The 14190-nt window shown below is 39.3% G+C and overlaps 1 protein-coding gene across 11 annotated transcripts in view; it reads left to right on the forward strand.

The window, feature by feature from the left end:
- MAP7 (microtubule associated protein 7) overlaps window positions 1-14190 on the forward strand; it is a 111712-nt gene that overhangs the window by 35401 nt on the left and 62121 nt on the right. The window contains exon 1 of one of the 11 annotated variants that reach the window (XM_042017450.1): window positions 9768-9819. The exons of the other annotated variants lie outside the window; for them this stretch is intronic. Coding sequence (XP_041873384.1) covers window positions 9783-9819 — 37 coding nt within the window. The 5' untranslated portion in view covers window positions 9768-9782. Of the gene's footprint in view, window positions 1-9767; window positions 9820-14190 lie in introns of those variants that run through there. 11 annotated transcript variants of the gene reach the window in all.

Consider the following 14190-nt stretch of genomic DNA (forward strand, 5'->3'; position numbering starts at 1 on the left):
ACACAGCAGTGACCAATAAGCCCTTGCCCATCACGGTACCATTCCAGAGGGCACAGCCCCAGCACAGGATGCATTTGTGCTCATTGAACAATTAGAGGTCCTAGTAAATGCAGCCTCATTTGATGTGTGCAACTTTCATTTGCTTGAACCATGGCTATTGCATTGGGATTATTTTGAAAGTGAATTGAGTATGAGGTTCTTTAATCTCCAAATAACGTTGTGAAGTTATGATGATGAATAATCTGGAGGGTTTTGAATTTATTAGTTAAGTGGGGCAAGTGAAACTTAGTGCTTCTGGAAATAAAGGGTTGCTAGCACTATCTGATGGCTTATTACTGTTCATTCACACTTAACTATTTTCCTTGACTGTTATAAGAATTTCTCCCTTTTTTTAATTCCTGATCTTAGATTGCAGGCTTTTTCTCTTGGGAGCGGAGAGTTCAGGGAAGTGAAAAATGGGGATGCTGAACTGTGGAGTCATTGTGAGGGTAACAAGCAGCAAAAGTAAGCTGAGACCACCCACCTCACTTTAATTTCAAACATAATTGGGAACTTCAGATGTGAAAAGCTGTTGCTGTAATCTGTTGTATCATTGCCAAAATCTTTGGAAATTTAATTCATCTGAAATATTAATATTGGTTACCAAAGAAGTGGAATTCTGCAGCTATCAGATAATACTGGAAAGTAGAAATGGAAGTATAATATAGTAAGAAAATCATTATTGGAGGATGTGAACAGAGACAGAATTTTGCTATAAGGCCTTGACTGAATGAATTCAAAGAAAACAAGGCAAGTCTTTCAGCTGTTATAAATTAGGTTGATATAATTTCTTTACTCGGCTATTTAAAAAAATAAATGTAATAATAAAATTACCAAATTAAACAAGAAATTCCTATATTTTGAGGCTGTTTTAGTAGAAAAGAAGACTATATAGCTGCTATGGAATTCTTCAGTACTTAAAATAAGAAAATACTACAAAGTGAGGTTTTTTGACCTCTCTCGCTATTATCCAGTGCTGTCATGTACTTGTAAGCAGTGCTACAGAGTCAGAGCTGCTACAGTTCTTAAAACTTGTGTCCAGTGACCAACATTCGTATGGGAAACAAAAGCAGAGGTCAAGTCAGTGTAAAATGATGCAAGGGGGAGATGTACAGAATGTGGAGGAGCTCGTACATTCACAGGCACATTTCTATACGCACATCCTTAGGACCTGTCTTCCTGCCCCTCTCGCTTAGTTGAAAGCTGATCTGTACTAACAGAAAGTTGGCATTGAATAGGGACAACTAAAGGTGTCATTCCTATGAAACAAAAGGTTTGTCATGACTTTCCAAAACTAGGGTCATGTATTGAAGTATGACTTCACTTACGTTCTTCCTGCTTGGGGTTAGGGAGGTTATGATATTACTGGGATGAGAAGTTCAGCATACATCTCCAATAACTGAACAACTTATTTGATCAAATAAAAATGATAATGCTTCTTTCATTTGGTCTCTTTTTTCATCTACAAAGAAGATTGCACAGGTTTCTTGGAGTAAAAATAAAAAGAAAAAATCCATAGATCAGAATATGTATGGAAAGTTTCCTTTTTCTGCCTAGGGAGATAGGATAGAAGTAATTTTTTGTCATGTATGCGGAACAAGTCACAGCTCAGACAGAAAGCAGATCAGCTCCAGGTATCTGAATCAAAACAAACAAAATCGTTGTGGTTTTTTTTTTTTTTCTAGGCAGTAAAAGATTTGAAATAAACATATTGCCCAGCAACTAAACATCTTGGAAAAAGACATTTATCCACCTGCCTGAAATATATACAGTGTTTGTTTTCTGAAAGTGTGCAGTCAATGCATGAAGCAAAATGAGACTTTCACATTTGGTGACAAATGTTCTTTGGAACTGTTCTCTTCCTGGTTTTGAAAATTTTAACACTAAGTTGTCAAAATAAAAATGAAGCAGTGTTTGAAGTTCTGCCATATTTGAAATTATAATTATGCTATTAAATGAAAGCCTGAGGAGCTGAGACTTAGAAAGTGACTACACATGCTTCCTTTAGTCATGAATAATAAAAATGGAGATGATAATAAATAGCTGTTGCTTGTACTACTACTTTTATTAGTTTGGGGTTTTCTATTATGTCAGAGGACATCAATAGACACAGCAAATTTACAGGGTCATGTAGCTTTGACTTTCAAGCTTAAGTGATATTTTTTAACACCAGGTAGCTGAAAAAGCATTTGAAATGAAACAAATGAATAGCTCTCTGCTATTTTAAATGTCTAGCACTTTAAAAAAATCCATATAATCCTCTTGAAACAGATGGCTACAGCGAGTTAAAATCCCATGCCAGGATTTCGGTTTTTACCTGGTACTGAAACCAATGTCATGACACAGGAATGCATCACTGAATTTGGAGGTGAAAACTTATTTCAAAGCTGTTAAAAAAAAAAAGGGCTGTGGAGAACTGTGGAGTTCCTTTGGATATTGAGTTGGCTGTTAGATTTATTTCTTTTAGTTTGTGTTGTCTTTTCCAGACTATATTGGAATGTGGAAGTTGGTGTTAACTAAATTCACAACCTTTCCTTCTGTGAGAAAGGAAAAATAGGAAGCTAAAATCTTTAACTTCAAATCCTGTAAATACTTGGGATGCCTAACTAAAGACAGGATTCCAACTGAAATTTTTTGTTGTAACTCTGTGTCAGGGTAACCCAGGAACACTTTAGGAGAGAGGACTGAGGTGTGAAGAGGAGGATGTTTGTATTAGTCTTATCTAGAACTAAAACATGCATGTATTTTCTTTTTTTAACAGGCCAGCGACCTCTTTTACCTATAGAACTACAGTACTGTTTCTAGAGATGATGACAAAATGTTGGTGTTCTTGTCCAGATAACTGGAAATAATTTAATATAGCTGGTGATTACTGAAAGGAGCACATACTTTGTCAGTGTGCTTGTTTCCTGCACTCTTTTCATTGTAAAAGGAGGCAAATGAATGGAAGGGTAAATTGTTGACACACATTTAAGTTTTTACAGTTAAGTCGCTTAGTAGTTAACATTTTTATCCCTGGTGCATTCCAGCAGTTAACCAGATATTAATTTGAGCCAATAGACAGAGAAGTAACAGCCTCTCCTTGAATTAACATTTGAATTGCACTAAAATGTATTGAAACTTAATAAACACAAACCCCTGTTCTGACTGTTCTACTCTCTATTTATCAAGTGCACACAAGAGAATATATTGTGTTCAGCCGGGACAGGAGGAGTGCAGCCCAAGTTATAGCCTCGGCTGGGCAGTACCCACTACTCTGAGGATGCACGTGTGTCCTGGTTGTTCTCTGCCATCCATTCTCCACGAGTGCTCAAGCATGTGCACCTGCCTTCTCAATCAGTTTTGTTACCAACTGCAGTACTCAATGGGCTGCAAGTGTGTGAGTATTCACAGAGAGAGAAATATTAAGCAGCTTGATAGCAGGTAATAAAGGACCTGGACTGTAGGGTAGTGAAGCCTGGTTTTTGGATGTTTAATTTTAATGTGATGTCTTGAGATACATTCAGAACTTCCTTAGCGTTCCCTTGTTTCCAGTGTAGGTCATTCCTAGCAAACTGAAGGATAAAATGTATACTAGAATATAGAAGATTTTCAAGAGATGTTGGAGAGATTCTTTACTGAAAGCCAAATAAGTCCTTCAAGCTGGTAGCTCACAGTATCTGTTTTTTCTAAGGCTCCTACTGCAAAGCCTGCTTTAGTGTTTTTAGTTTATTGCTCTAATATGGGCAAATAGTGCTTGGAAAAGAGCAGCTTTGGCATCTTGGCAAGACCATACTCATGTGAAAATGTCTTAGTATTCTGGGAGTGTTTCTGCTTCCTGGTAAAATTTAGGATAACTCCGGGTGATTCTTAAGAAGGCATGTAGGAGGTGAGAGCTCATCTGTTAGATGCAGTCACTCAAGAAGCTGATTTTCTCTGGACTTCAGTGACAGGTTGCTGTTAGGCCTGTTGGCACATGCTAGATTTAATCTTTAAAAAGCTGGTGATGGGGCACAGTCAGATTTTTTTTTTTCTCTGACTCTACTCACTTTACTGAGAGAGCGTTTTATCTTGATGACATGCCCCTATTGTCAATTTCTTAATGCTGTTTTAGCTAGACTGTTGCATCAAACTGTGGAGCAAGCAAAGAGTATGAAGAGGGATACTGGGACAGGGAGTAGGTGGTTTGAATGTGTTGCATCCATTAGGAATGTCCTGAACAAGAAGTACTGCTGCTGGGTCTGCCAGATGAGTAGTTCAGAAACTAGGTTATTGTGAAATAACTTGCTGCTGTTGCAGTCATGGATTATTTGTGTGTTTTTAGCTGAGGAAATACGGTGCATTTGTGCTAAAGCATGCCATTGTTTTGTGCCTTGATAAATACAACATCTCTGCTGCTTTGATCTGTACTTGTACAAAGGCAGAGGGATATGGTAGTCTTAGGGGGACAGATTTGGAGGAGGCACTCCAGTGACATTGTTTAATTAGATCATAACCAAGTCCTTCCCTCAGCTGTACGTAATGCAAAGGTAGCTCTTAATCATGCACACTTTAGTAGCCTGAATGCATACATGGAAGCAAAGGTGATATTCCATACGACTACAGCAGACCTAAACAACCTGTAAAGGAGGCTGTGATGCTCAAAGCAGTCAATGAGTCTTTAGGCCCTTTCTGTACTTTCTGTAGTTTTCACAGTGGCCCAGCGAGACCCGGTCCCCCAAGCCTTGCAGTCAGCGTTATCAAGCTCTTTTTGCTTAATGAAGCTGTGTCCCCAGGCTCCCAGGGGCCTGCAGACTTATGCATGATGTAGTGCCTTCTGTGCGCTAGTTTGTCAACCTGGAGTGGGTGATGTGCCCATCACATGAAGCTTGTTCATCTGTCCTGGAAAAAAGCATTTTATGTATTCTGTCTAGTCCTGGTGAAATATGTGTATTTGCAATAACAGAAGCACCTGTAAAATAAAACCAAGGCAGGGAAATAGAGATTCGATTTATAAGGGTCTTTCCTCACTGCTTCAGCCTTGAAGCGGGCTGACACACTGGCCACAGAGCCCCTTGGGAGCTGGTGGAGTGTGTATTAGCATCAACATCTGCCCCCTTTTTTGTTAGGCTGATACTTCTGTCCCCTGGGCATGCAGAAGGATGTGCAAAGGGTGAGGACAGGAAACAACACTAAGAAATTTGACTCTCTCTTTTCCCCTTCTAAAGCCTGAGCTCTGCTTTCTACTAGGTTTTCCCTTTAGAAAGGTCTTCCTCATCATGTTGTGACTGAGCCCAGGGCTCCACATGCTAATGCAGAGGAAGTGTATTATTCCCTTTCCCTTCTGTAACTTTCTTAATTAACATTTTCATTGCTTAATCTACACGGCTCTGCCTGTGTGCATGCCTTCCCTTGTTACAGTCTCTGAAGTAAGTGATTTAAGAATTTGATAATAATGTACCTTGAAAAACTAATTTGTATAATCATCTTGCTAGATTCAAAACACCTGCTTGCTCTCTAGTTACTTTTTCTCTGTGGAAAGACTGGTATTATTGATGGCAAAATTGGGAATGGACTCAGTGTTAGCTTTTGTGACTTTGAGGACTGTTAGGGATTTCTGGAGCTGAAACTTCGTCACAGTAGATTTTCTCTACCTCATGGTTAAAATAGGAGGACCACTTTTGAGGAGGAGAACGAATTATTTCTTGTTTGTTGAAATGTTTAAATTTTCCAACTTAACCCAGTGTTGCCTTGCTCTGATCTCTCTGGATTTCTGCTTCAGACCTCAATCAGTATCACATGAAGGGCTTCTGAAAATCATATACTGTATGTCTGCCTGCATTTCAACACTCAAGTACAGCAATAATGTAACAAAGTCATGTCAGATAAAGTGTTGATATCGGCTCTAAAATGCAGTCTCAGATTAAAGCACTTCGGGACGGTTGCTGCTATTCGTTACATCGCTGTCCTCACACTCAGAAGAGTACTAATGATGTCGGTGGCACTTAGTAAGAGAAAATGTAGTTGTGAGCACCTCTTCTACACAAAGAAAGCTGTGTAAACAAGTATACTGTTGCAGATGGTTTTATGAAGAAAAAAATCAACCCAAACAAACAAAAAACCCCAACCACAGATGAGAGAGCTGCCAACTGTTATGTAAATACAGAGAAATCCTTAGAAATCTGCACTAAGATGTCTACATATTTAATACACCATTAAGCTCTTGGCCTTGGGAGGGAGGCCCGCAAAAGGCTTTTTCTCCATCTTCAGAGTTAGTAGTTCAGTAACTGTTTCTCAGCTGGTCCATTTAAGACTGAGTGCATGTAGTGAAAAGAACCCTTTCTTGGTTTGTGTGTGGTTCATTGAACAAGGTGGCTGCTTAAAAACAGGAGTGTTTAGTGTTATTCATCATGTCACCCTTTGCTTTTACCCCAACGGACCTTTCAGCTCTGCAGAGGGAAACATATGCAGTAATTAATCAGCCCATGCTTATTATTTCAGGTCACTTGCATGGTTTAGACAAAAGGAAGAAGAGGAACACAAATGCAAAATATTTTCCACCATTTGGTTTTAAGGGCAGGGTGGAGCATGGCAACATGGGCTGTCTGGTTTGTTACAGTGAGTTTTGGTGGTGTGCTGCCTGTGATGGTGTAGAATTATATGCAGTTGCCTGGGTGGCCACCTCTTAACAGAAGCAGCCAGAGCCACCTCAGGCTGCTGCAGCTATAGGGGAAGGGGCTGTCATATCTTCATTGGAAGGATTAAGGGCTTCGTGAGGCAGAGAACAAATATCTTGAGCACTTCTTTGTATTCAGAATGCTTTGTGGTAGGAATTGTTAATAGCTAGTGGTCCATGGGACCCAGTATGATTCAGACCTCATCAGGCATGCAAAGTATCTGTTAAAAACAATACAGGATACGTCTGAAAGTAGTTTTACGAATAAATATGAAAAACATACATGTAACAGTATAGTTTATTATTTGTCCAGTGTTTCATGTGCTTAGGAATCTAAGCTCTCATAAGACTTGTTTTGAGAGCTTTTCTGGGGGGAAATGGTGGCTTGTCCTACAGTAGCAATTAGACACTGGTGAATCTGGGATAAATTTAAGACTTTCTGGATGATAGTACTAGAATTGGAGAGGCATTGTCTTTCCACTCAACTAGTATGGTTCCTTCTGATTTGTTCTTAGCTCAGAGGAATCTGGTTGTTTTCTGTTCCATCTGTCCTGGTAACTTGCCTTACTTTCCCATTTTATCATACGGACCTAGAATAGGAGTCTGTTCTGTGGCAGTTAGGGATTTGTCAGTCAGTTCAGATCCATCTCCGATGAGGAGTCTGAATGGGCTTAAATTTATGCGTAATGGTCTCTTGGCTTAAGGAAGGGTTGCAGATCTTCTGCATAGGAGGAAGTGCTTATAGGATAGAAGCTTTGAGTACTGCTATTGTGCAAAGAAGTTTTTAACATATGCAAATAGGTTATTTAGCTTCCTACTGAAGGTGCATAGCCTGACTCACAGTGGCACCGCGTGATGCGTGAACTACTTGGAGTACAGTGTCCTTCTCCCAGGTTGCTTACAGTCTCCTAATCATTACAATATCTAATCCCAGATTAGATGTTGAGGAAGAATAGTTTCCAAAGCCAGCCAGTGTTCTTTAGCTCCTGACCAGATGAGTCACTAGCATGTCCTTAAGAGATTTCCTTGGAACATCCATAGAAGATTATTGTTCTGGCAGAGATCTGAGTGCATCACACACAAATTCATGTCATCTAAATATAACATTAATTCTTCCAAGGGGAGATAATTTACAACCCTATTTTTTTTTTAATTTTTTACAATATTATCAGAATGATTGTCCTGAATAATCATATTCACTACATGTGATTTGGCATGTTACCTGGGTTTCTTTCAAATAGGGAATTGACAAGTGGTCTGTCCTCTTCAATAAAACTTCTATTCTTTTGAGGTAGAAAGACAATGGTTTTGGTTTAAAAACCATACTACTTTATTCCAGCATACATTCAGCACAGCTATGAGGGGAAGAATGAAGTGATATAAATTCTGCAAGTGCAAACAAATTGCATGTTTAGCACAATGTAATTGCATAGTCTAGTCTTCTACCAAAATAAAAATATTATTTTCCTGGCTTATCAGAAGTTAATAAAAGCTGGAACTCCTCAATTAATATTATTGTTTCACATTATTTATCAACAGAATTCAGAAAAAGATTTTGAACTCCCAACTCAGGATCAACTCTCATTGGTTTGTGAGATTGTTAGTGTCATCAAAATAAAGTCAAATGTAGACAAAAGAAATAAAATAAGGGTGCAAATTAATGTCTTTTCTTGCTACTGTTTCAAATTAACTTAAATAGATATAAGTATATACATACTTATAGTTGCTTCCAAGTCTAGATGTAGCAATAGCAGGAGGTTTAACTTGTATAGCTAAATTTAGACAGCTCTTAATTTGCAGAAGGGTAGGAGGAGATGACAGCTAGGACTACCTACTGCTAATTATGCAGGTATGACTATCAGTTCACTGTGACACTAATTACTGTTCATTTGTGTAGTTTGAAAATGCGTGGGTTTGGTGTTGGTTTTTGTTAGTGAATTTTGGAACTTTAAAAATAGAGGGTAATTCTCTTTTTCTCTGGCTTTGCATAGTGGCACTGATGTGGTGCTGCCTTGAATCAGGTGCTGTTGTTCAAGGTGGCGTAGAAATGCCAAGGAGAGATCTGTTCAAAGATCTGACAGATTTTGAAAGCTGTGTGGATGTTCAAAAATTGGCAAAGAATACTGATTCTCTTGATAAATAGTTTAAAAAATCAGTCTGTTGAAGAGCTGTGGTGGTTAGGATGCTTTGTATGCTTTACAGGCAGCCTAATTCCTGTCCAAAATTGTATTGTGTAAGGACACTGAGAAGAATAATAATTTATCTTATTGTGATGGCTGTAATCAGTTCCCAGTCATTCTGTTACTAAGACCTCTCTGAAGATCACATGTCTGTTTTCAACATAAAAAAGCTATATTCAGCTTTATGGTGTTGTTAGGCAGAAGATCTTGTGTATTTGTTGCTTAATTTTTTTTCAGAATCTATTTTTCTGCTTTCTGGGCCTTAAAACTGCTCTTGATCCCCTTCAAACATACTCCCAAACAAAGCTATTTAAAAGCTATGATACCATTTTCCCCACTTATCTGTTGTGATCTGTGGTGCAAAGCAGACTATGGACAGCAGAGTAAACACTCAGCGTATGAGAGAATCCACCCCCAGGCTTGTTGTCAGGCCATGCATAGCATGGGACTTGTCAACTGAAGAGCATTGAGAGGTATTTCAGGCCCTTTACTGGATGAAAAGAGAAAAAAGAGAGTGGACAGCTCTCAGATCACTGAATATTCTGGGTTGGAAAGGACCCACAAGGATCATCAAGTCCAACTTTTAAGTGAATGGCTTGTACAGGGATTAAACCCACATCCTTGGTGTTTTTAGCACCATATTCTCACCAACTGAGCTAGTCTCAGGGTCTAAAGAGGAGGGACTGTGCTCTCTAATAGAGGAGTGGTTTGAATGGTTGGAGCTTGGCCTGGGGTGGGTGATGAGCCAATAGAAATGTTGGTGCTGCTGCCTTCAGGTAGCTGGAGAGAGCCTCAGTCACAGGCTCACGGGTGTCTCTTAAACACTGTCCTGGAAGGGAAATGTAGCTGGGTGCTAGAAACCAGGAGGGGAGTTCAACACATTCCAAAACAATTCTTCATGCAGGTGATCAGTGAACTGACTAGGAGTCATGCTCTGCTGGACCTGCCGCTCACAGACAAGAACTGGTAGGTGATGAAAAGGTTGAGGGCACCTTTAAAGTGCTGTCTAGCTTGGTTTTGCAGTGTTTGTCTCTAGTTGCATCAGCTTTTTGGCATTGATCTTCCATTAAAAGCAGGAGAAGTGCTTGTTGGAAGTAAAAAGTGCTGACAATTTTATTTTGGTTTTGTTTGTTTCAATTGCAAAGCTGGCACGGCAATAGGTAAGCACTGATGAAAATAAGTTAGTTGGCACTCCAGTTGTTGGAAGTAACATTTTAAAGTGTTTTGGACAGAAACAGAGTGCATCTTGTTATTGTGTCCTCTATTGTATAGTTGTGATATGAATCCTAATTGTTCAGAGCCTGGTCAATGATGTTCTGCTTGGCTGTGCTTACCAAAGGGCTGTGAAGCAAGGTGATCTCTTACACAGCAGCATCATGCTGCAGTGTGATTGACTTTGAAACGTTCATTGTGTTGAATGAAGATAAACCAGTAAGGTGGACTTGGATGATGTATTTTAGTCACATTCCATAGGGCTTTAATAATCTTGTAGCCTGGAACCTCACTGGTAGTGAGCTACTCACTGCCCTAAAAATACTTTTAGGAAGGATTGAAGCAGGTTCGATGAGTTCTGTCTCCCTACGGAATGGCAATGCACATGGGCAAGGCTTAAAAGAATAACCTTTTAGATAAGTCCATTTGCACCCTAAAAATAATTTTTACAGTGCAATACAGAGAGCCCAGGAAGCGCTTAGTACTAGCCTGATGCCAGCAGTAACTGATCTATGTGGTCCCAAGTTTATGCAACAAAACCTGGTGTGTGTCTCCCAAATAAGCAAAAATGTTCTAATTTAGTCCAGCCAGGAAGGGGAGTGTGGGGATCCTGCAGGTAATTCCTGGGAACCCTTGCATTGTTGGTATGGAGCCAGTTCCGTTCAGTGGTTGCACACAAGAAAACTTAATGGCTCTGGCAGCCAGCCTCCCAACCACTCTCTCTGTGAGCAAAGTGAAGGGCTGGAGGACAGTGCTTGAGTGACTTACCTGAAGATGAAGCAGCCTCGAGCACTTTTCCATCCCCACTTCCCCTGTTCAGGGCAAAAAAGGGAGGTGTAGTCAGCCTGTCTGAAGTTACTGGACCTGCTACCAATGGCTATCAGGCGTCCAGCATGGGCTGCCTGTGCTTCCAGAAATATACCTCCAATATGGTGAACAATGCATTTCTGCATAGAGTCCAATACTATGATTGCAGCATTATGGTGCTCAGCTATTTTCTTCTCCTGTTGTGTAATGCATATATTTCTGTGAGGCTTCTTTTTATTTGCTGAAGTGGAATACTTGATGTGCATTAGAGAGCAATACTTTGAAGTATTGCACTGACATAAGTCACTTGCAATAAACACTGTAATGAGACACAGTCCATTTTTTTTCTCTCTTTTGGTTGACCAAACACAAGAATCAGAACCAAGAAGATGGTCTAAACCAAAATAAATCCTAGAGGTATACTTGGTACACTAAAGCTTAGTCTAGCCATTCTTGTAAAACATTTACTACTTAAAGGCAGGGACACAAAATATATAAAATATATATAGAATGTTCTAAATGTTATAAAATGCTATCTAAAATATTATTAACAAGTCCTTATTGTTTCTGGGGTCAAATTCAAAGACCTTTCATGAAATGAAATGTTTAGCTTTGCTATCAGAGTGATTGGAATCTTTCATCTTTGTTGGTATGTCTGTCAAGGCTAGGCTCCTGCAATGAAGTATGTGGCTTAGAGGTCTACATTCTTTGTTTTCTCAATCTGCAATAAAGAGGAAGCCACTTTATTGTATTAAAGAGCTGTAATTCCATGTAGCATTTCAGTGATGTTGTAAAATCAAGATGTTTTGCATAATAAAATAACCCCAAGTGAGAATTTTATCCTTCTCATGCTTAATTTGAATTGTACAAGGCAGAAGGCAAATAATAAAGGTTGCATAACATTCCCCCTTTAAAGAGTCTTGTTTCAATCTCTTTACAACTCTGATAGATTTAAATGGTTTGGTCTCTATTTCTCTTCTGCCAGGTTCTCTCCCTCCTTTTTATTTTGTTCATTGTCAGCAAATGGACCAATTGCTAAAGAATTAGGCCTGGGAAAGCAATAGGGACTTTTTGCTTCTTGAAAAAAAATCTTAATCTTACTATCAGTCTCAAGGGATGGCTTAAGGCCACAATGCTTTAATGAAAAGATTTGAAACTGGGTACAGTATGAATTTGGTTTTAGAGCTATGCCTCCTCCTGACCTTATGAAAAGCCATTCAAACTAGTGACATAAAAAGTCACAGCTAGCTCATGCCGGTCAGGGATGCATTCAGCATTTGAGTGTTGTGTTTTTGTCCAGGATTTTTGGCTGAACTGGGGCAGCAGCCTTTCCTCTCAAATGCTTTGGGCCAATCAGTGTTCGAATTATTCACGATCCCCATGGAAAGAGTTGAGTGTGGTCCTCCCTGGAGCTCTGGGGTCTGAGGGGAAGCAGCCAGGGAAAAAAAGTCCCGGTGTCTGCAGGCAGCTTTGGCGCCAGGTGCCCCAACTAGGAGTGTAGAGGCTTGCTTTTCTCCTGTGCTGCCCAGGTGCTGGCTGCTTGGGTTTGCAGGAAAAGTGATGTGATGCCTCTAGGGAGAGGTGGGCATGAGGACGTGTTTGGGTTAGAACAGTGCTGCCCAGAGAACTACAGGGGTAAAAAGGAGACAGGCAAGAGAAGAGACTTGCAGTGTAGCAGCTTCAGGAGCAGAGAAGGAGGTTGAGGAAACATGGAGGGGGATGTAATATGAGGAAAGGGTCCAAAGATATCGTTCAATAGGATAAGAGGAACAGGGGGGCAGATAGTGGAAAGGAATTTTGCTGGTGTGTAAAGTTACCTATTTTTAATGCTTGTATGTTTTTAAATTTAGGTGACTGCTACATGTCAGTGCATTATGCAAGCTTTTGGTTAACTTTTAGGGTTTCAAGTCCAAGCACTGAAAATTTAGGAAATCTCAGTGTAAAACTTGACCCTGCAACTTGATTTAATACAACTTATACATGACATACTATCAAATAATTAAGCGTGTGATTGTGCTATTGAAATTTAATAGCCCTCCCATCAGTAAGGCTAAATAACTGTGAATGAAGTCAGGTTTTGATCTATCTCAGTAGTGCTGCATACCTGATCATCCCTGTGATGACACAGCTTAATGGAAACTTCAAACATCTTCTGAGAGTTTGTAGTTTAGTTACTAGAAACAGTCCAAAAGCTGTTTGTGCATGTCTTAATATTAAGAATAAGAGGCAAAATACTGAACACTGGAGGGTTTTAGTTTAAAGTAGTATCTAGGTTTGGTTTTTATTCTTGAATACTTGAAACTTGGTGCTAAATAGGTTTTTTTTTATTATTATAGCATATTGTTGTATTTACTCAGATGTTTTTCATTGCATATTCTGTTGCATCATCACTATAAAACAATTAAAAATTAGACCTGAAAAGCAAGGCAACAACTTCAACACTTATTCTATGTTTTCTCTGTTAGACACAATCCAAACAGCACCATGGTGGCTTTTATCCACATAACTAAGGCATCAAATACAATGACAATAATACTTTTTTTCAAGACCCTCTTTGATTTGTTGGATATACAGACTACCTATATATATATATATATATATATAAAACTAAAAGCAGTGGAAGGAGGTCAGGAAAGACTTATGTTACTCCTGTTAGGAAAACAGACCAAGAAATGTTTGGTTTGATTTATTTTCTGTAGCAGCCCATTCTTACTTGTGTTTTTTCTTCAGAGGACTTAATTTTCAGTGGTTTTTGTAACCTAAATATGGCTGAATCCTCTCAGACTGGTTTTGAAATTGTGGAATGTCCTTAAAATAAAAGCGAGTCAGTCAGAGACAAAAGGTTTCTCTGAAGACTGTAGAGGGGGGAAAAAGTGAAATATATGTCTCCAAAGGCTTAAGAGCTTCAAATAATGGCAGTCAGGCAATCCAATCACCAAGAGAGCTAACAAGCAATTGCTTGGAAAGGCAATCACACCAATGCTTAAGGAACTAAAAGAGAACCTGCATGGACTTGGAATGTTTTACGCTTTTATGATGTATGAAGAGCTGTTGTAGTACTGGACTTAGGGCAAATGTTTGTGCTTCCAATAGAGTGGTCTGTGTCTGAGAGAAATCAGCTGCCCATGGAGATTCTATAGAGAAACAAGTTTTTATTTTTTAAAAGACTTCTGCAGGTGGTGCATTTGTGTGGACAGTGTGGGGTGTGTATAAAGACAAGATGCACTTTTTAGCAGTGTGACACTCAGCCTCAGGTCCGAGAGAGAACCTGAGTAAAAAATATACTTTGGTTTTGATGATGAATTTTGGTGATGAATT

Source organism: Corvus kubaryi, unplaced genomic scaffold, assembly GCF_017639235.1.
Source record: "Corvus kubaryi isolate FWS band 111438036 unplaced genomic scaffold, C.kubaryi_AGA036_p1.0 split3-73, whole genome shotgun sequence".
In the NCBI taxonomy this organism is placed as follows: Eukaryota; Metazoa; Chordata; class Aves; order Passeriformes; family Corvidae; genus Corvus; species Corvus kubaryi.